This window comes from Eretmochelys imbricata, chromosome 3 (genome assembly GCF_965152235.1).
Source record: "Eretmochelys imbricata isolate rEreImb1 chromosome 3, rEreImb1.hap1, whole genome shotgun sequence".
NCBI classification, from domain to species: domain Eukaryota; kingdom Metazoa; phylum Chordata; order Testudines; family Cheloniidae; genus Eretmochelys; species Eretmochelys imbricata.
Window position 1 is genome coordinate 133,395,116 of NC_135574.1, and position 23,045 is coordinate 133,418,160.

A 23,045-nucleotide genomic window follows, 5' to 3' on the forward strand; every position below is an offset into this window, starting at 1 on the left:
ATATGCAGTTCTAAGACTCCCAAGACAGTACTGATTGTGACTGTTGCTGTTATTCCCATTAGTCTTTCATAAAGCTAAACAGCACAGCATTCATTCATTTGCATGTCATAGCAGAGTTCATATTATATTTGAAAATCTTCTAACGTAATGACTGCAGAACAGCGTGTAATTTCACTTTTCATTTTGCCCACTTCTAACTGTCAAGATGATAATTATTATTAGAGTGCAATTGTCCCCAAAATGTGCTAGGTGCTTTAGTGTGACATGAAGTGAACTACATATTTGTGGCAAGATCCTTATTTAATTGAAGTTGATGGTAAAACTCCCTTTGACTCCAAATGGATTTGGTTCTTGGAAAGTAAAATGCTGTGTAGAATTCTTTATTAATTCTTGTGTTTTCATCTCTTCAGGGGATGAGCACTCCCAGGAATCTCCAGCCCCACCAGAAGCACAGATGCAGGCTGGGGTGGAAGGCAGTGGAAGGGGAAATCGTTGCTGTTGGAAATGTTCAGTCACCCAACTCAAGAAATTTTTCTGGGGAGTGGCAGTGGTCCTGGGTGTCTGCTCCTCCTGGTCAGGTTCAACCCAGCTAGCAAAATTGACCTTTACGAAATTTGATGCACCCTTTACTCTGACATGGTTTGCAACAAACTGGAACTTTTTATTCTTTCCTTTGTATTATATTGGACATGTTTTCAAATCAGCTGAGAAACAATCTCCAAAGCAGAGATACAGGTAAGAGAGCTTTTTGTTTTCAGTTTTGCTCTCATGATACTTGAATGTTGCTCTACCCCTTGAGCTGATTTTATTCAGATCACTTTGTTAATATTGAATGTTTTTCTTTTCAGCATTGTTAAAGAGGGTTCTGAATTCACTATTGAAGGCTTGCAAGCTGAGTATGTTTAAAGGCATTTGATTGAAGTGTGCACTTCATTTTGTTACCTTTCTGGGGTTTTCCATCTTATCCTTTAAAAAAAATTCAGTTCTTCCTCTACAGCTAATTTTCTTGCAATCTCTCCCTCATAGTAAAATGGGAAAGCAGCTGCTTCCAAAACCTATGCTTCTGTGGCACCATGGATTGCCTTCAAAGGATGCTATAACATTGGCTTGGCAAATCCCTTTCCTCTCTAGATATTTATGGCTGAACTCTGACCCCAGTGACACTCCAGCTACCCCATAAATTTCAGTGGGGTAGCACAGGTATAGCTGAGGATAGAATTTAGCCCTTAATGTACCTTTTTCCATCTACAAGGTGTGGACCACCTCATGGGAAGTGCTGAGGGCCTAACTCCCATTCACTTCAGTTGCAATTGAGGGCCCTTAATCAGCTTCAGGATCTGGCTCTGTCAAGGTTCCTTCCCCACTCTGAACTCTAGGGTACAGATGTGGGGACCTGCATGAAAGACCCCCTAAGCTTGTTCTTACCAGCTTAGGTTAAAAACTTCCTCAAGGTACAAACTTTGCCTTCTCCTTGAAGCCTATGCTGTCACCACCAAGCGTGTTAAACAAAGAACAGGGAAAGAGCCCACTTGGAGACGTCTTCCCCCCAAAAATATCCCCCCAAGCCCTACACCCCCTTTCCTGGGGAAGGCTTGATAAAAATCCTCACCAATTTGTACAGGTGAACACAGACCCAAACCCTTGGATCTTAAGAACAATGAAAAAACAATCGGTTCTTAAAAGAAGAGTTTTAATTAAAGAAAAGGTAAAAGAATCACCTCTGTAAAATCAGGATGGTAAATACCTTACAGAGTAATCAGATTCAAAACCTAGAGAATCCCTCTAGGCAAAACCTTATGTTACAAAAAGACACAAAAGCAGGAATATACATTCCATTCAGCACAGCCTGTTTTACCAGCCATTGAACAAAAGAAAATCTAATGCATTTCTAGCTAGATTACTTACTAACTTTTTACAGGAGTTCTGAGCTGCATTTCTGATCTGTTCCCAGCAAAAGCATCACACAGACAGACAGACCCTTTGTTTCTCCCCCCACCCCCCGCCGCCCTCCAGTATCTTTGAAAGTATCTTGTCTCCTCATTGGTCATTTTGGTCAGGTGCCAGCTAGGTTACCTTAGCTTCTTAACCCTTTACAGGTGAAAGGGTTTTGCCTCTGGCCAGGAGAGATTTTATAGTTCTGTATACAGAAAGGTGGTTACTCTTCCCTTTATATTTATGACAGGCTCATTGAGAGGTTCTCCCCCAGTCTTGGAACTGCATCTTTCACTCCTCTTCCAGCCTTAGCAAAAACTTCACAGATGAAATGTCTGAATTGAAGATATCCTTCAGTGAATAAAAGTCTCTTCTATAGCCCAGTGATGCTTAGTGCAGCTTGCTGCTATGCCAGAGTCCAGTATTACTTCATGTAAACAATCTTCTTTACATTTATGTCAAAAAGGTGCAAAGTCACCAAGTTAGTCCCATGTCAGTCTGACATCTTTGCAAACATTACCTTCCCCTTTTAAAAGGTTGTAGAATTAGGAATCTAATTGGGCTATGCAGACATGAGATGTCACTGTTAGAGACCCACCTGAAAAAGTCTTTAGCCCAACATCAGGGCAATGAAAAACAGGACTTGGGACCATTTTTTGTCTCAGTTATACTAGTGGGACCCTCGTGACTTCAGAGAGGTTGCCCAGATATGGCAATGGGTATAATTTTCTCCTTCACTGAGATTTTTTTTTTTACTTCCAGATGTATAGTAATGGGTCAGAAACTTACTATAGAACATACCTATGAAATCAGGGCACTCAAGAGGTACTGTACTTGATGTTACTATGGTAAAGATTAAAAATCATGGAATTTCATTTTGGTTAATGTTAGTTATATCGTCTTACTGTTATAACTTCATCAGGGAAATTGTGGATGAAAGGACTCCACCACAATTCTTCAGTTCTTATGGCAATACCAAGGAGTTTTAGAATAAGGTTTAAAATGACACTGTTAACGCATTTCAGCTTTAGCCTGCAGCAAGCCATAATGTCAATGAAATATATTTCCATTCATTTTTATCCTGCTTTTGAGAAATGAGAGAACCTAGAGGTTAGAGATGGTGACAGTTTTGTCCAAAAGTGATCATGAATGCTAACATATTACTACCAGATTTTATTCCTTTGGTTTGTTTGTGGGGTTTATTTTACTTTCAATTTTCTGCAGACTACCTTATGTTTAAATACTTGTGAATCCTGGTGTGAGATACTGTAGCCTTTCAAATCCCAGAGCTTAAAAGTAGAGCACTAATTGTCTTCTTTTTTAAGGTTAGTTAATGCTGCTGATAGTCTTATGCCTTCCATTCAATTAATTGATGACTGAGCTGAAGAAAGGATGCAAATCCTAAATTCTATTTGAGAAGTAGCTGAGATTTCATTTTAAATAAACATGCAGTCTTTTTAGTGAACAGTTGTGAAGATTGTACATTTGCATCTTTGACCAGCAGAGTGAATTGTGATTAACTACGCATATTATTGGGGTCTAGTGGGTAGGGCACTGTATGGCGTGTTAAGAGATCTGGGTTCTATTCCTGCTACTGACTTACTGGCTGATTTTGGTTAACTCACTTTACCCCTCTGTTTCTCCTCCACACTTTGTCTATTTAGATTATGAACTGTTCCTGGGAGGAATTGTCCCTTGTTAGGTGTATATACAGTGCCTACCACAATGGGTCCATGATCTAAATTGGGGCTTTTATGTGCTACTGCTATACAAATAATTATTAATAACATATATGCAAACCCCTATATTATTCCTGAGGAAACACAAGGGTATGTTTCCTGCAGCAAGTGTTATTTGTTGCCTTTTCTGCATATATGTGGTAGTACTTTGCATAGATTCATAGATTCCCAAGACCAAAAGGGACCATTCTGATCATCTAGTCTGAGCTTCTGTATAACACAGGCCATAGAACTTCCCTGAAATCATAGGTGCTGACTCCGTGGGTGCTCCAGGGCTGGAGCACCCCCGGGGAAAAATTGCAGCTTCCTGCCCCCCCCCAGCTCATCTCCGCCTCCTCCCCTAAGCGCGCCACATCCTGCTTCTCCCCCTAGCTCCCAGCGCTTCCCAACGTGAAACAGCTGTTTCACAGCGGCAAGCCCTGGGAGGGAGGGGGAACGCGGCACACTCGGGGAAGGGGTGGAATCAGGGAGGGGCCGGGAGTGGGGGGCGCAAGCATCCACCGGCGCCGGGAAAAGTTGTCACCTATGCCTGAAATAATTCTTGTTTGAACTAGAGCATCTCTAGTAGGAAAAACATCCAATCTTGATGTTAAAATTGTCAGTGTGGCAGAATCCACCACAACCCTTCATGCATTGTTCCAATGATTAATAACCTTCACTGTTAAAATGTATTAGACTAGAGAGAGGCTGATTCTATAGCCTGGTGGTTAGGGTAAGGTATTCAGTTAGGATGTGGGGAGTCAGGTTCAAGTCCCTGCTCCAATGAATATTTAATTATTTATACAAAGTGGAACAGCTCCAACAGGAGAAGTTGAGAAAGACTGAACCCAGGATAGCCTATAATCTGGTGGCTAAGGCACTCACCTGGCATACGAGAAAACTTGGATCAAGTCCATGCTCCAAATCAGATGGAGAATGGATTTGAACTCAGACCTTCTACATCCCAGGTGAGTGCCCTAACCACAAGTGGGGTCATAGGTGATGGAGCTGGTTGTGCTGCAACACCCCCTTGCTTGAAGTGGTTTCCAGGGTTTACAGTTTGGTTCAATGGCTCTCAGCACCCCCACTGTACAAATTGTTCCAGCACCCCTGAGTGGGGTTACCTAGTCCAGAGGTATTAGAAAGTGGTTCAGGAGGAGATGCAGTGTCCTCACCGAAGGACACCACAGATGATGACAGGGCCCATGCTAAAAGAGGAGGCCCCAGAGCATTGTTCCCACTGTTGCATCCTTTAAATTCTCTTCCCGGCTCCCTTCCATTACAAGTTTTTGTGAGAGCTGTGAATTACTTGACAAAAGCTAGATCATAGAATCATAGAATATCAGGGTTGGAAGGGACCTCAGGAGGTCATCTAGTCCAACCTCCTGCTCAAAGCAGGACCAATCCCCAACTAAATCATCCCAGCCAGGGCTTTGTCAAGCCTGACCTTAAAAATATCTAAGGAAGGAGATTCCACCACCTCCCTAGGTAATGCATTCCAGTGTTTCACCACCCTCCTAGTGAAAACGTTTTTCCTAATATCCAACCTAAACCTCCCCCACTGCAACTTGAGACCATTACTCCTTGTTCTGTCATCAGCTACCACTGAGAACAGTCTAGATCCATCCTCTTTGGAACCCCCTTTCAGAGAGTTGGAAGCAGCTATCAAATCCCCCTCATTCTTCTCTTCCACAGACTAAACAATCCCAGTTCCCTCAGCCTCTCCTCATAAGTCATGTGTTCCAGACCCCTAATCATTTTTGTTGCCCTCCGCTGGACGTTTTCCAATTCTTCCACATCCTTCTTGTAGTGTGGGGCCCAAAACTGGACACAGGGCTCCAGATGAGGCCTCACCAATGTTGAATAGATCATGTCCCTCGATCTGCTGGCAGTGCCCCTTCATACATCCCAAAATGCCATTGGCCTTCTTGGCAACAAGGGCACACTGTTGACTCATATCCAGCTTCTCGTCCACTGTAACCCCTAGGTCCTTTTCTGCAGAATTGCTGCTGAGCCATTCAGTCCCTAGTCTGTAGCAGTGCATGGGGTTCTTCCGTCCTAAGTGCAGGACTCTGCACTTGTTCTTCTTGAACATCATCAGATTTCTTTTGGCCCAATCCTCTAATTTGTCTAGGTCCCTCTGTATCCTATCCCTACCCTCCCGCGTATCTACCTCTCCTCCCAGTTTAGTGTCATCTGCAGACTTGCTGAGGGCACAATCCACACCATCCTCCAGATCATTTATGAAGATATTGAACAAAACCGGCCCGAGGAACGACCCTTGGGGCACTCCACTTGATACCGGCTGCCAAATAGATATGGAGCCATTGATCACTACCGGTTGAGCCCAACAATCTAGCCAACTTTCTGTCCACCTTATAGTGCATTCATCCAGCCCATACTTCTTTAACGTGCTGGCAAGAATACTGTGGGAGACCATGTCAAAAGCTTTGCTAAAGTCAAGGAACAACACGTCCACCGCTTTCCCCTCATCCACAGAGCCAGTTATCTCGTCATAGAAGGCAATTAGATTAGTCAGGCATGACTTGCCCTTGGTGAATCCATACTGACTGTTCCTGATCACTTTCCTCTCCTCTAAGTGCTTCAGAATTGATTCCTTGAGGACCTGCTCCATGATTTTTCCAGGGACTGAGGTGAGGCTGACTGGCCTGTAGTTTCCAGTATCCTCCTTCTTCCCTTTTTTAAAGATGGGCACTACATTAGCCTTTTTCCAGTCGTCCAGGACTTCCCCCGATCGCCATGAGTTTTCAAAGATAATGGCCTATGGATCTGCAATCACATCCGCCAACTCCTTTAGCACTCTCGGATGCAGTGCATCCGGCCCCATGGACTTGTGCTCGTCCAGCTTTTCTAAATAGTCCCGAACCACTTCTTTCTCCACAGAGGGCTGGTCTCCTCCTCCCCATGCTGTGCTGCCCAGTGCAGTAGTCTGGGAGCTGACCTTGTTCGTGAAGACAGAGGCAAAAAAAGCATTGAGTACATTAGCTTTTTCCACATCCTCTGTCACTAGGTTGCCTCCATCATTCAGTAAGGGGCCCACACTTTCCTTGACTTTCTTCTTGTTGCTAACATACCTGAAGAAACCCTTCTTGTTACTCTTAACATCTCTTGCTAGCTGCAACTCCAGGTGTGATTTGGCCTTCCTGATTTCACTCCTGCATCCCCAAGCAATATTTTTATACTCTTCCCTGGTCATTTGTCCAATCTTCCACTTCTTGTAAGCTTCTTTTTTGTGTTCAAGGTCCGCAAGGATTTCACTGTTAAGCCAAGCTGGTCGCCTGCCATATTTACTATTCTTTCTACACTGATGGTTTGTCCCTGTAACCTCAATAAAGATTCTTTAAAATACAGCCAGCTCTCCTGGACTCCTTTCCCCCTCATGTTATTCTCCCAGGGGATCCTGCCCATCAGTTCCCTGAGGGAGTCAAAGTCTGCTTTTCTGAAGTCCAGGGTCCGTATTCTGCTGCTCTCCTTTCTTCCCTGTGTCAGGATCCTGAACTCAACCATCTCATGGTCACTGCCTCCCAGGTTCCCATCCACTTTAGCTTCCCCTACTAATTCTTCCCGGTTTGTGAGCAGCAGGTCAAGAAGAGCTCTGCCCCTAGTTGGTTCCTCCAGCACTTGCACCAGGAAATTGTCCCCTACCCTTTCCAAAAACTTCTTGGATTGTCTGTGCACTGCTGTATTGCTCTCCCAGCAGATATCAGGGTGATTGAAGTCTCCCATGAGAACCAGGTCCTGCAATCTAGTAACTTCCGTGAGTTGCTGGAAGAAAGCCTCGTCCACTTCATCCCCCTGGTCCGGTGGTCTATAGCAGACTCCCACCACGACTTAACCCTTGTTGCTCACACTTCTAAACTTAATCCACAGACACTCAGGTTTTTCTGCAGTTTCATACTTGAGCTCTGAGTAGTCATACTGCTCCCTTACATACAGTGCAACTCCCCCACCTTTTCTGCCCTGCCTGTCCTTCCTGAACAGTTTATATCCATCCATGACAGTACTCCAGTCACGTGAGTTATCCCACCAAGTCTCTGTTATTCCAATCACATCATAATTCCTTGACTGTGCCAGGACTTCCTGTTCTCCCTGCTTGTTTCCCAGGCTTCTTGCATTTGTGTATAGACACTTGAGATAACTCGCTGATCGTCCCTCTTTCTCAGTATGAGGCAGGAGCCCTGCCCTCTCACGCGCTCCTGCTTTCCCTCGGTATCCCACTTCCCCACTTACCTCAGGGCTTTGGTCTCCTTCCCCTGGTGAACCTAGTTTAAAGCTCTCCTCAATAGGTTAGCCAGCCTGTTCGCGAAGATGCTCTTCCCTCTCTTCGTTAGGTGGAGCCCGTCTGTGCCTAGCACTCCTCCTTCTTGGAACACCATCTCATGGTCAAAGAATCCAAAGCCTTCTCTCCGACACCACCTGCATAGCCATTTGTTGACTTCCACGATTCGACGGTCTCTACCCAGGCCTTTTCCTTCCACCGGGAGGATGGATGAGAAGACCACTTGCACCTCAAACTCCTTTATCCTTCTTCCCAGAGCCACGTGGTCTGCAGTGATCCGCTCAAGGTCATTCTTGGCAGTATCATTGTGCCCACGTGGAGAAGCAGGAAGGGGTAGCGATCCAAGGGCTTGATGAGTAAATCATGTAAAATGTCACATTAACAAACCTTACATTTTAAACCTTTTTATACTTAAACATTATAGAAAAGAAACAGGAAATGAAAAATCATAAGAGCTTCATAAGAATGGATGGATGGGTTTCTCCCCCCAAAATATTCTTAAATCCTTGAGTTAAATGCACCACTCAAAGGCAAACATTTGAACTACTTATTCTGCTTTTGAAACCCTCCTGTACTGTATCTCCCTATATAATTCTAGAACATCTTGCAATTTCCTCATAGAAGGTTATATCTGCCCTACACACAAACCAGTTTAAAGTTAGGCACCTTTTTGCATATTAAGGCACATTTTATTATGTATATGCCTAAATGTGGATTGAGGTGCTTTAGGGAGCCAAATTTGAATTTTTTTTTTACTAAAACTTTATTGCACTTCTTTACATTTAACAAGTTGCTTGGTTGTTTTCTTTATAAGATTTTGCAATGTTTCTCCATAACATAGATTAATCATTTAATGGATGTTTTAAAAAACATATTAAGACAGCCATATTATTTTACTGAAAAACTAGCTGACGTACAAGTTGCTGACGTACAAGTTGCAAACAGCCACTTATAAACTGTTTGGTAAGGATTACTGATAGGATGCTCTCCACCTGCACAGTAACACTACAGGACCTATAAAAACCCCCATTGAGAACTCCTTATCAGAGCACAATGGGAGTATCAATGGTAATTCAATTCGGACAATATTGATTCACTTCAAATTATATCCAGGTTGAGGGACCCTCACAATGAATAGGATACTATTCTTCAGCTGACCTTTTGAAGATGAGTCAGGGTAAGCAGAAACACCTCCATTGTCTTAACTGCTTTGGGCCTAATTCTTTCCTTAAATTATAGTCCATGCTATCTCATTGAAGACAATGATGCACAAAGTGTAAGAGGGCAGAATTTGGCCCATTCATTTTAATGGCAGCATCGTGTGTTTTGAATGAGACTGCAGTAAAATGAAATAGAAAAATCTGATAGACCATTGTAGCACTCCACTCTCCTACTTTCTGTGAGAGTGTTCACTAGCTCTGTTTAAATACAATACAATACAATTTAAATACAATACAAATATGATAATTAGATTTACATTAAGTCTACATTAAGTCAACTGTTGTCAAGTCCTGTGATAACACATGTAATGATTTATGATCCTCATGGATCTTAAGTACATCATCTTTGCTTCCTACCTGTTGCTTTCTAAACTGCTTTAAAAGATTACACTTTTAATCTGATGAGCTACCCTCAATCATACCTGTATTATTAATTTATTAAAACCTGAAAAACTAAAAGCACTACAGCCTAAAGCTCCCTAGCTGTAGGAAAGGTAAACATAGAGCCTTTGTAAGACATTGTTTAACTCTGCATTTATCCAGGGGTAAATTAAAGTACCTCTTAAAAAATCACTTTAGGCTTGTCTACACAGGGACACTCAGGAAAATTAATCCAAATTAACTAAAGGTGCGAATTTAAAGTAGATCAGCTAAATTGTATTAAACCCCTGTGTGGACACTCTCCTTCAGAATTAGTGTCCCTAATTTGGTTTAGCATAATTCACTGTTAACAGTTTGTTAATGTGCGTCAGCAGGGTCTACAGGGACAGTTAGACCATGGCAGGATAGTGTCAGGTAAATTCAGCCTCCAGCTTGTCGCGAACTAAATGTTTGTGTAGACAAACCCTGAGAATAATGCGTAAATGTAGGTTTATATGGAACTGGGCCAGAATACTGGAGCTAACAATGTGCAGGGCCGGGGGTGGGTTAGGAAGAGGGACCTGATTCTGATCTTATTTACTCTGGTATAACTCCATTGACTTCATTGGAGTTACTTTGATTTACATTTGTGTAGGATTAAAATTGGGTACAAAATCATTAATTACCAGAAGTGATCAGTGCCTCAATTTTATATTACACCCAAAAGAAAGTGGATTACTATAGATTTACACCAATTTAACCAAGGTCAAACTCTAGCCCAGCATCTCCCGTAACCCCAACAATTTACTGGAGCCCATTAATTCAATATTGACTGAGGAGCAGGACCACCACTCTAGTGAATCACCAACACCACTTCCTATGCCTGGGTTCCCCTTAGAAATCTCCCATCCAGAAACAGGCAATCACCTGACCATGATCAAACTAGGAGAGCTGATGAGGACATAGTCTGAGATGGTACAGCTTGGGAGCTTTTTGCTATTGATTTTTAATGTTCTATATTCATGAATCATTCTTAGCCAAATAGCATTAAAATGCTGCAGTGTGGTTGGCTATTGACATTCCACTAATTTATATTCCTGCTTATGTATGAGCGTTACCACCAGAGAACACAGCATTAACAAAGCCATAAATAAGACAGAAAAACATCAGGACATGATGAATTTAAGCATATTTAGCAAATGTCATCCAGCGAAGCATAATATATTTTTGCTTTTAAAAAAACTTCCATTTATAAATTCTACCACTTCTCGTTCAGTACATTAGCCTTAAATTAATGCACTTTTACTCCACATTCCTACAAATATAATTGCTTTACAATTCAATTCCACATTAGCAAATTGAAACAAATTCCATTTAAAATAAAAATACTTTGGGCCAGATTCTGATCTCAGTTAGCTTAGACTGGTGTAAATCTGGAGTAACTCCAAATGAAGTCAGTAGAATTACAGGGAGTTTATACCAATCTAATGGGGATCTGTCTGACCTAATGGTCGTACTCATGCAAATCAGTTAACTGAGATAACATTTGAATACTGCTGCCTTACAAAAACTCAGATCTCTGCTGCAGAAGCATTGTTGGTATTCTTTGCAAGTGGTTTATCATAATCCTGGATAGCTAATTCTGAGTTGGAGGTGTCCTTCCAGGTGAGTCATTTTTGGCCACTGTAATCTTGGGTACTGGTCCCACAACTCAGATTGCTTTAATTGAAACTATACTTTACTTCTACCGTATTTGATTCAAAGGAGACAAGGCAAGAGTTTCAATATCACACATAAATAGGCCCTACAAAATTCACAGCCATGAAAAACACATAATGGACCATGAAATCTGATCTCCCGCATGAAATCTGGCTATTGTAGGAGAAGGGGGCTCCTACTGTGCACCGGGCTCCAGCTGCTAGTCCCAGCTGGGCTGGGGAGGAACAAGACTTCCTCTGCTCTGAAGAGGAAGTCATGTACCTCCCCAGCCTGGCCAGGACTAGCAGTTGGAGCCCAGCATACGGTAGGATCCCCCAGTTGGGGCACCCCCACCAGCATGGGAGAGATCAGCTCCACCTCCGGGAACCTCCCAGAGCTGCAGAAAGCTCCATGGCTGCTCGCTGGGAGCCCAGCTTTGAAGGCAGGACAGAAGTGAGTGACCAAGAGGAGGTTCCCAGAGGTGGGTTTGACCCAGCCCTGGGAGCAGCCTGGGGAAGAGGAAGTCCTGTCCCTCCCCAGCCCTACCGGGACTAGCAGCTGGAGCCTGGTGCATGGCGGGAGCTCCTGGCTGGAGTGCCCCGAGCCCTGCCCCTCCCCAGCTCCAGGCCTAGCGCTCAGGAATCAAAGGGGCCTTGGGCTATCTGCGGAGGGGGACGGGGAGACCACAGCATCCTCCTGATCATGGGCCTGGATGGTCGCTCACCCGTAAGGCTGGCCCTGCCTCCTCCCAGGTGACGAACCTCCCCATACTCTGCAACTGTCACTTCTATGCTGCTAGAGGCAGCAGTGCTGGCTTTAGGGCTGGGAGCTGTCTAATGTAACGCCAACAGACCTTAGTCACTGGTGGGTGGGATTGAACCTGGGATCTCTGGAGCTTAGTGCATGAGCTAAAAGCTATATGGCTGCTAGCTCAGGCTGTAGAGCAGACTCATTAATCTCTCTCCAAGTCAGTGGTTCTCAAACTTTTGCACTGGTGACCCCTTTCACATAGCAAGCCTCTGAGTGCGACCCCCCCTAATAAATATATAAAAAAGTGTTTTTAATTTAACACCATTAAAAATTCTGGATGCAAAGGGTGGTTTGGGGTGGAAGCTGACAGCTCGTGACCCCCCCCCATGTAATAACCTCGCATCTCCCTGAGTGGTCCCGACCCCCAGTTTGAGAACCCTTGCTCTAAGTGGTTTCAGTACCACTAGAGGCGACAGAACACCACACCCAGGAGGTGTGTGGGGTACACTAACACCCTCCCTCTCTCCCTCTCAGTACAGAGTCAGACTCCTTATATGGAGGTTGGGTTTAGGCTTAGCCCAAGTTAAAGTTGAAATCAATGGATAAGAGTAAGTAAGCAGGATTTGGCCCTATATCTTCTTATTGGCAAAAATGGCTTACATCAGTATAGCTGGCTCTGTGAAATTCAGGGCAAGGATGTGAAGCTATAATCATTTAAATTGTATGTTTCCTTTTGGAATTACTATTTTTCCCAATCAGATAATAAATGCTTCCTCTAAAGGAAAATGTGCTTTTCTCTTTAAAGGTGGCTGTTTTTCTCTATCTGATACACCAGTCTAGAACTAGTGTCATTCACTGTCACCTTGTGAGGGATAGGAAGAGGCACCAGACTCACTGTGACAGATATTATAAGAACATAAGAACGGCCCTACTGGTTCAGACCAAAGGTTCATCTAGCCCATTATCCTGTCTTCTGACAGTGGCCAATGCAAGGTGCCCCAGAGGGAATGAACAGAACAGGTAATCATCAAGTGATCCACCCCCTGTTGCCCATTCCCAGCTTTTGGCAAACAGAGGCTAGGGGCACCATTCCTGCCCATTCTGGCTAATAAGAGAAGAGCAGCAAGCACTCTTGGCCCTGCCCTGTCTCCCACCAATTCTTTGCCTCATTTTGAGGGAGTCAGAATGATGCTCCTGCTCCTTTGACAGAAAAAGATACAGTTATATTTACTTAACATGAATCAGAAGGCGGGTAAACCAAGACAAAGGGGAATGAATGTGCCTCTTGGAGAGCAACTTCAGCCCATGGCTGCTGGATCTATTTGTCTCTCCTGCCCAGAGGACTCTGATCCTTGATGGTGGCAGTCTCCGGCACCGCTTGCACCTGCACCTTCCACCTTCAGCAGTTCTGACTGTCGTTCTTTTTTGGATGCCCAGAAGAAGCGGGAAATCCCCCTGCATCTTTCTTCTCAGTTCAAAATGTACCCATCTCTCCATTTTTCTGACTAACCTGGCTTTATTAATAGCCAATATTTTCTTAGAGGCAAGAGTACAAGTGGCCCCCCAACTCTTTTCCCTCCACCTAATGTAAGCAGGCTAGCTATTGAAGCTAAGAAGATGTATTGGTACTCTGCTGCCCCAGATCAGGCCTCTTACTCTCAGCTCAGACAGATTCTGTTGTTAAACTTTGTCTGAGAAACTAAGATTATGAAGAACTGCTCCGATGGAAACAGTGATAACCACATTCTCTTTTCTTCTGAAGTGATTGTGGATCCCACCAGTCTGGAGGACACTGGGATAATGGCAGATCCACCCCATGAGATGTTCCAGAGATAGTTTCTGGATAGTCCGAGTTTCCATCTTCAGGTGTTCTGTCAAAGATCCTGCCATAGCTATGCAGAAATATCACCAAATTATTACTTAAGCCCATCACTTTGGTCATTTCCTCCAGGAAATTTCTCGTTTTAAAAGAGGACTAATCTATAATAACCTGTCTCTTTTTCTGTGAGTGAAAGCTCTCATTAATAACCTCTCAGTAGCCCGTGACACAAAATTCACCAATCCTTTCAAATCAACTGCATTGTACAAACTGCCTGCTATTAAAAAAAATAGTCCTTGGCCTCCAAAGTATTTCTGCACTGTCTTCTTGCTCACGTAAGTCTTCTCTACTCACTGAAGAGAGCACCAGTTCCCTGCATCTCCTAGAAGGGTGATCTGAGGAGGCTCTTAAGGGAGATCCTTTGAGTTTGTATCTACCCAACTTGCTATCTCTATCCCCTCTCTTTAAGTAGCTTAGATAGTCTTTGAATTCTTGGTTCTTAACGTCTGTGTGAAGATTCTCTTATTCTTCCTTTAGGAATCAATCATTTTATAAAAACAATGAGGAGTCCGGTGGCATCTTAAAGACTAACAGGTTTATTTGGGCATAAGCTTTCGTGGGTAAAAAACCCACTTCTTCAGATGCATGGAGTGAAAATTACAGATCCAGGCATAAATATACTGACACATGAAGAGAAGGGAGTTACCTTACAAGTGGAGAACCAGTGTTGACAATGCCAATTCAATCAGAGTGGATGTGATCTACTCCCAATAATTGATGAGGAGGTGTCAATACCGAGAGAGGGAAAATTGCTTGTGTAGTGAGCCAGCCACTCCCAGTCCCTATTCAAGCCCAGATTAATGGTATTAAATTTGCAAATGAATTGTAGCTCTGCAGTTTCTCTTAGAAGTCTGTTTTTGAAGATTTTTTGTTGAAGGATGGCTACTTTTAAATCTGTTATTGAATGTCCAGGCAGATTGACGTGTTCTCCTGCTGGCTTTTGTATGTTACCATTCCTGATGTCTGATTTGTGTCCATTTATTCTTTTACGTAGAGATCATTACTTTCTCAGTTTATACACGGTACAATTTTAGAGTCCTTTGTATTTCAGCCCATAATGTAGTGAGAAGAGTTTTATGGCTATGTTCCTGGTCTGGTGGAAAGCTTTTCACTAAATTCAAGCTGACGGCCCTTCCATATAGTGGAGGTTACTTGTTCTGGGGAACATTAAGTCACGCTGTATCAGAGAATAGCCAAGAATAAGGATTCCATGCTGCCTAGTCCTGAGAAACTCAAGTCCTTTAATGATTCTTATCCCTAGTTTGCTTAATTTTCTGAAGGGTTGTTGAGTGGTGCCCCATTAGTTTTGGTTTGCAGCGTAAGTGACAGGCTCTGCTTCCTCTCCACATGTTTTAATAGATATTTTACAGTGACTAAAACATGTACTTACTCCTCTGTGTGGATGCTAGGTGCAGGAACTAGGAGTGAGATGGACTATGTCCATGGTCTGAGAAGACAGCACGTGCTATGTATTCACTGGTCCATGGAACAGTTTTCTTCCTTAGACACATGCAGGATGCTTTCCAGCACTGAATGACTTCAGTCAGGGTTTGAGCTTTCAATAGACAAACAGCATTTCACTAATGAGATTTACCTTGAGCCAGCAAAGCCAACTGTTTAAATTTCCATTTCACTACAAAGAATGAGGAGTATTTGTGGCACCTTAGAGACTAAGAAATTTATTTGAGCATAAGCTTTCGTGGGCTAAAGCCCACTTCATCAGATGCATGCAGTGGAAAATACAGTAGGAAGAGATATAGGTATAGATAGATAGATAGATAGATAGATACACAGAGAACATGAAAAAATGGGGGTTGCCATACCAACTCTTAACGAGACCAATCCATTAAGGTGGGCTACTATCAGCAGGAGAAAAAAAACTTTTGTAGTGATAATCAGGATGGCCTATTTCAAACAGTTGACAAGAAAGTGTGAGTAACAGTGGGGGGAAAATTAGCATGGGAAAATAGTTCTTAGTTAGTGTAATGACTCATCCACTCCCAGTCTATATTCAAGCCTAATTTAATGGTGTCCAGTTTGCAGATTAATTCTAATTCTGTTGTTTCTCATTGGAGTCTGTTTTTGACATAGGAGGCGCTGTCGTCATCATGAATAGGTCGGAATATGAATGAGAGGGTGCTAGGCAGCTCTCTAACACCACATTCTGCAGGCCATTACCCTCTGATCCCACTGAGGGTTACCAAAAGAAACTACACCATCTGCTCAAGAAACTCCCTGAAAAAGCACAAGAACAAATCTGCACAGACAAACCCCTAGAACTCCTACCGGGGTATTCTATCTGCTACCCAAGATACATAAACCTAAAAATCCTGGACGCCCCATCATCTCAGGCATTGGCACCCTGACAGCAGGATTTTCTGGCTTTGTAGACTTTCTCCTCAGGCCCTACACTACCATCACTCTTGGCTATCTTCAAGACACCACTGACTTCCTGAGGAAACTACAATTCATTGGTGATTTTCCAGAAAACACCATCCTGGTCACTATGGATGTAGAAGCCCTCTACACCAACATTCCACACAAAGATGGACTACAAGCCATCAAACAGTATCTCCAATAATGTCACGGCAAACCTGGTGGCTGAACTTTGTGACTTTGTCCTCACCCACAACTATTTCACATTTGGGGACAATGTATATCTTCAAGTCAGCAGCATATGTATATGGGTACCCACATGGCCCCACAGTATGCCAACATTTTTTTGGCTGACTTAGAATAACGCTTCCTCAGTTCTCGTCCCCTAACGCCCCTACTCTACTTGCGCTACACTGATGACATCTTCATCATCTGGACCCATGGAAAAGAAGCCCTTGAGGAATTCCACCATGATTTCAACAATTTCCATCCCACCTTCAACCTCAGCCTGGACCAGTCCACACAAGAGATCCACTTCCTGGACACTACAGGGCTAATAAGCGATGGTCACATAAACACCACCCTATAGCAGAAACCTACTGACCACTATACTTACCTACATGCCTCCAGTTTCCATCCAGGACACATCCATTCTCTGCAGCTAAGCCCTAAGATACAACTGCATTTTCTCCAATCCCTCATCCAGAGACAAACACCTATAAGATCTCTATCAAGCATTCTTACAACTACAATACCCACGTTCTAAAGTGAAGAAACAGATTGGGAGAAACAGAAGAGTACCCAGAAGTCACCTGCTACAGGACAGGCCCAACAAAGAACGTAACAGAACGCCACTGGCCATCACCTTCAGCCCCCAACTAAAACCTCTCCAGCACATCATCAAAGATCTACAACCTATCCTGAAGGACGATCCCTCACTCTCACAGATCTTGGGAGACAGGCCAGTCCTCGCTTATAGACAGCCCCCTAACCTGAAGCAAATACTTACCAGCAACCACACACCACACAAAAAAACACTAACCCAGAAACCTATCCTTGCAACAAAGCCCTTTGTCAACACTGTCTACATATCTATTCAAGGGACACCATCACAGGACCTAATCAGATCAGCCACACTATCAGAGGCTCGTTCACCTGCACATCTACCGATGTGATATATGCCATCATGTGCCAGCAATGCCTCTCTGCCATGTACATTGGCCAAACTGAACAGTCTCTACACAAAAGAATAAATGGACACAAATCAGACGTCAAGAATTATAACATTCAAAAACCAGTCGGAGAACACTTCAGCCTCCCTGGTCCCTCAATTACAGACCTAAAAGTGGCAATCCTTCAACAAAAAAACTTCAATAACAGACTCCAACGAGAAACTGCAGAACTGGAATTAATTTGCAAACTGGACAACATTAAATTAGGCTTGAATAAAGACTGGGCATGGATGAGTCATTACACTAACTAAAAACTATTTCCCCATGCTAATTTCCCCCCTACTGTTACTCACACCTTCTTGTCAACTGTTTGAAATGGGCCATCCAGATTATCACTAGAAAAGTTTTTTTTTCTCCTGCTGATAATAGCCCACCTTAATGGATTGATCTCGTTAAGAGTTGGTGTGGCAACCCCCATTTTTTCATATTCTCTGTATACATCTATCTATCTATCTATCTATCTACTGTATTTTCCACTGCATGCATCTGATGAAGTGGGCTTTAGCCCACGAAAGCTTATGCTCAAATAAATTTCTTAGTCTCTAAGGTGCCACAAATACTCCTCGTTCTTTCTGCTGATACAGACTAACACGGCTACCACTCTGAAACATGTCACTACAGTTTTTTCCAGCATCTTTCATGAGCAGGTGCACAGGTAACTAGTTACGCAGACCCTGTTTCTGAATGGCTGCAGTGAGGGAGGGTGAAGTAAGAGAAGTAACTGATTTTTCATGGGTGTTGGAGTGGAAGATTGTCTGATTGTGTTCTCACATACAGAAGAAGAATCAGAAAAACTGTGATGAGCAGGGTGGTAAATATTTTTTGAAAACATAATGGCATGAGGGAGGAAAAGCTTTATAGCTGCCCTTTTTGTATTAGGTGTTTTGCCTTAATTCATCACAGCAAGAAATCTTGATTTTATTAAGAAAGTCAGAACTACCATAGAAAATATCCTTCTCTTGATTTTGAATAATAAAATTCCCAGGAGTGTGATGGGGAAGATTTTTCTTCTCTTTTTTCCCCCCCTAATCCATGTCAGAATGGTTTGAAGGTTGCTGCATTAGAGCTGGCTTAAAAATAAAAGGTGCATCTATGTTAGCAAACTTTGTAGCTGTAATTAACAGCTCTAAGTAGGGATAGAAGGTACAATAAACAATTTCTGAATCTTGTCTACTGTCCATACTATTGCTGGTGGTGGAGCTGCACAAGTAATGAACTACAGGTACTGAATTTGCAAGTGAAGACAAGTCCAAATAGACAAGCCTGGACTCTTTTGTCAACAGAATGCTGAAGTTTTCTGCTTTTGGGAATTACTCAAACAATCTCATCACAAGTGTGTTTTCTCTTAAGGTTCAGGCTGCAGATTTCAGAACCATTGTGGTTTTGGGTCTCTTGTCCTCTTTTAGCCACTTGATTCATTTTTGCGCAGTTCATCACCATTCTCTTGTTATTTCTCAGACATAGACCACATTTTGCCATCCTTACTCACACTGAGTATTACCTTCCTCTGCAAGTAGTCCCAAGTATGTAAGAGTGGTAAGATCTGGCCCTGAAAGTTTTGACATTCTACTTAAAGGTCTCAATAGGACCCGGTCTTGTGCAACTATGCAGGGATTCCTCACAAGCCAAATACCTTACTGGAACTGGGCCTAAGAGAGCTATTTAGTCTTGTTCATTACTTAAAGCTGTGATTGGTAGTAGGGAAGCAATGGTAAGACATGAAGCCTAGCAACAAGAGTGGAGCTGTGTTTGGTTTTTCAAAATTCTAAGGCCCCCATAGCCAACAATTGATTCACACTCAGAGCTCCTACAAACTTCAGTGGAAGTTGTGTGCATGTAACAATGACAGATTATGAACCTAACAGCAAATCTGGTCCATTTATTAGAATGACGGATGGACATTCCCATGTGTTCCAGAGCCTTCTAATTTCTAATGCACTGTTGGCTGTGTTATCTAGCAGCCAACAATCCAATATACAGGAGGAAAACAAAATTTTGGTTTCTTATTACATTTGTTTACTTTGGATGGTAAAAAGAAGCCATCCTCCTCAGTTACTACAGTCTATCTCAGAAGAAGAAACAACCTTACAGGAGATGGCCCTGACTGTCTGTCTACTGGCATTTCGGGCTGGATTCAAAGCCCAATTAAGTGAAAGGAAAGATCTGCATTGACTTCAGTGGGCTTTGGATCACCCTGATATTTGAGCCCCATATGCTCAGCAAGCTTATTTGACTCAGGTCCACAATAGCTTTCTTATCAGCTTGCTATTTCAAAGTCTCCTTGGTTGATATTTCCCCATGTTCTCTTCCTGAAACATTGTCTGCAATGTTTTCCATTTGCTTTATGTATTTCTCTTTAAATCAAACTTTCCTGAAGTCATCTGTGGTTTCTCGTGGTCTCTTAATTTCAAAATCACATTCCCCCATTTTGGGGTTGGATGTTTGCGTGCTTGTTTTGCCAGTGTGAAGAGAACCTTACAACTTTTGTATCTATTTCCCCCATAGCTTTTAACTCCTTCCATTAGGTCAGTATGAAGTCTCCACCCTTGCGAGGAGAACAAGCCCAGTTTCTTCAGTCAAATTACATATGTTAAACCCTAGAGACCTTGTCAGCTGAATGGTCTTATAACAACAAAATAGTAATAGCTTTTCTAAGGTCTATTGCTAGTTCAATGCACATAGTACATTTACAGGCAAGATCCTCAGGTGATGTAAGTCTATGTAGCTCCATTGGCTACAACAGAATTACACTGCTTTACATCTGCTGAGGATCTGCCTCATATGGCATCAAAAATGCTTTACTTAGCTAAAATACCACTTTCTCTAACAGTCTACTCTACATATTTGTAGTACAAACCAGTATCTTGTTTTCTTCACTGAGAATTTAGGTTGTATTTTACGGACTGGATCTGCAATTCTTTCACTAGCCCAATTGCTTATGCATTTTGATAGCATTATCCATGATAACAGTGCATAGCTATTACAAAACTGCGGTCTGGTAACATCTGAGTTACATATAAGCTCCTCTTCTATTATGGATCTCTGAGTGTGATGTGAAAAATCTTCGGGTACCAAAAGCATTCCTATTAAATGTAAGGGCATGGCAGTATGTGAACTGAGCTAAAAACAAACAGTGAATGATTTTTTTAAAATTTTAGGATAATAGCTCAGTGCACTTAGTGTTACAGATCTTTTAGCCATAACTTCAGTGTTTACTCCTATTTTTTCACCACTGTATACCCATCCCTCTTCTTTCAACAGCTGTCAGTGGTGTCTGGCTTGAATGAAGAGGGGCTTAGTGGTCAGTTGGGCAGCTTTACTGTAGGACACATTGGAAATGCTAAATAATACTTAAATACTTTTTAGTAGATTCATTTTTATACGTTTGGCAACATATTTCATTTCTTCCTGCCCTAAGTTGTTGCAAAAATGTTACTGCGCAATGTTATTTACTGCAGTATTGTCGATCCCCAAAACCATGAAACAAGCCTCTCAAAAATCAGATTGGCCTAAAAATCATGAGATTTTTTTAAAAAATTCTGTTTTTTATAGGACTTCTGCTTTTTGAGGCTGTAGAGGAATGCACTGATACCACCTGACTGGAAGTTGCATAGATTACACACATGGTCTCTGTGTGTATATAATGTCTTCTGCAGTCTCCACGGTATGCATCCGATGAAGTGAGCTGTAGCTCACGAAAGCTCATGCTCAAATAAATTGGTTAGTCTCTAAGGTGCCACAAGTACTCCTTTTCTTTTTGCGAATACAGACTAACACGGCTGTTACTCTGAAACCTTTCCAATGATATCTCACATGCGCCATCTTGCATAAAGTACATCTCAGTTATGTCATATTGATACCATAAAAATATGGAGTGAAACGTCACATCTAGCACCTGGAGCTTTGAGTAAAATGCCAAATATCTCAAGATTTGTGATGAAGTTGGCAACACTGATGGCAACACAGGTGGCTGCATTTCATTTGTAGCTGAAGTATCATATAACGTAGCTTGAAACACACTGAAGAAAGATGCCATATACTTTATGGCATTATCACTGTCTAACTGGAAGCTTCTGTCAAGTTATAATTGAGTGATCATCATATCAGATTTTTAAATTTTGTTAGAGGCTACTAGTCTCCAGTCATTGAGCATTCCATAAACAAACATTAAAATCTTTCATTAAGATAGAAGTATCAAAATTCATGCACTGTAATGGCTCAGGTAGGAATGACATTCATTTTAACCTAGACTGTTGGAGCCCTCAAGGAAGTTAAAAATCACTTGTATAAATCCAGTATATAGTGGTGGCCCTGAAACTTATCAATTGCCTTAAATAACCAGATAATCTTACCCTAGTGCTTGCAATATTCCCATTCTTTCCTACATGGAATATCATGCGCCAGATCCTCAGTTGGTTCAAATTAGCATAACTCCATTGAAACTAATGGAGCTATGCTGATTTACACCAGCAGAGGATTTGACCCAGTGAATACTGCAAACAAAGAGATGACATTTTAAAGAAATCTATCTGTTTAAGAGGCACTCATGGTTTAATAGACCCTAAATTTAGCATACCTCACCAATAATCTTTAGAACGATTCTCCTTGATGCTGGAAAACCTATCACCAGTCCTTAATGTTATCAAATACTAGCACAGCTGGACAGGCTACCAAGAGCAAGCCTTGGATGATGCTAGGGACAGGTTAACAACTGCCCTTCATTAATGTTCTTGCAAACAAACCTGCAATTGAGCATGCAGATTTCAGCCGTTTAGGTCACACTTTATGGATTTAACAGAAAGTTATAACCATTCTGTGGATTATTTTTAGAGCAACCAATAGAATGATTTAGCAGGGCGATAATCCTCTATAAATTCTGTAGGTTCATGACTAATTTCTATAGAACTGTTGTTTTTGTCCTTATTAAATTCTATAGGACTTTTCCTTAACTTAATTAGATGTGCTAAATAATAGATAAGATCACCATTTTGTGGTTTGTAAACCATTGGAGCTGAAAGCCCTGGGCAATTTATTTCTGAAATAAAAGAGATAGAAAATTCATTGTTAGAAATGGTAAATCAGATTCCCTTCAAAGTTTTATGCTGACATAATTCCAGGTGGAAGTTCCAATAGCAGAGGTCTCCACTGGGAGACAAGCTAGGCCATTGCAAACTGGCTGAGGTCTCTCTTGTTGTGGTGAGAGGGGTCTATAAGAAGTCACAGATGCCTGACAGAGTTGAAGGAAGACAGCTGTAGTAACAACATATGTCATTTTTAGGGGGCTTACCTGGTCAGGGAGGTCTAGGTTACATTGTCCTTCACCAGTTTTTCTGATACAGGCCCAATTGACAAATGTTTTAAATCCTGCAATTTAGAAATAGAATCCTTAAAATATCATCCTGAGATTCCATGTCTAAAATGGTCAGAGGACTTTAGCCATCATCATCATAATGGCAAATTGCAAAGGATAGGAATCCAACCCAAATTTAACTCAGTAATACCTAATGGAGTTTTATTCATATCAGCAGTTGATGTTTCAGTTGCTGACAAACCTGCTTCTTGACTAGCTGAATGGCCAAA

At 42.2% G+C, this 23,045-nt stretch overlaps 1 protein-coding gene and 1 long non-coding RNA gene across 2 annotated transcripts in view; one reads left to right on the forward strand and one right to left on the reverse strand.

Annotated features, from left to right (window-relative positions):
• Positions 1-23,045, forward strand: part of SLC35F3 (solute carrier family 35 member F3) — a 276,349-nt gene that overhangs the window by 180,513 nt on the left and 72,791 nt on the right. Inside the window, exon 3 of the mRNA XM_077811838.1 lies at positions 411-735. Within this exon, the coding sequence (XP_077667964.1) occupies positions 411-735 (325 nt within the window). The remainder of the gene's footprint in view (positions 1-410; positions 736-23,045) is intronic.
• LOC144262186 (uncharacterized) overlaps positions 1-23,045 on the reverse strand; it is a 36,471-nt gene that overhangs the window by 1,330 nt on the left and 12,096 nt on the right. The window contains exon 2 of the long non-coding RNA XR_013345498.1: positions 22,753-22,829. This is a non-coding gene — a long non-coding RNA (uncharacterized LOC144262186). The remainder of the gene's footprint in view (positions 1-22,752; positions 22,830-23,045) is intronic.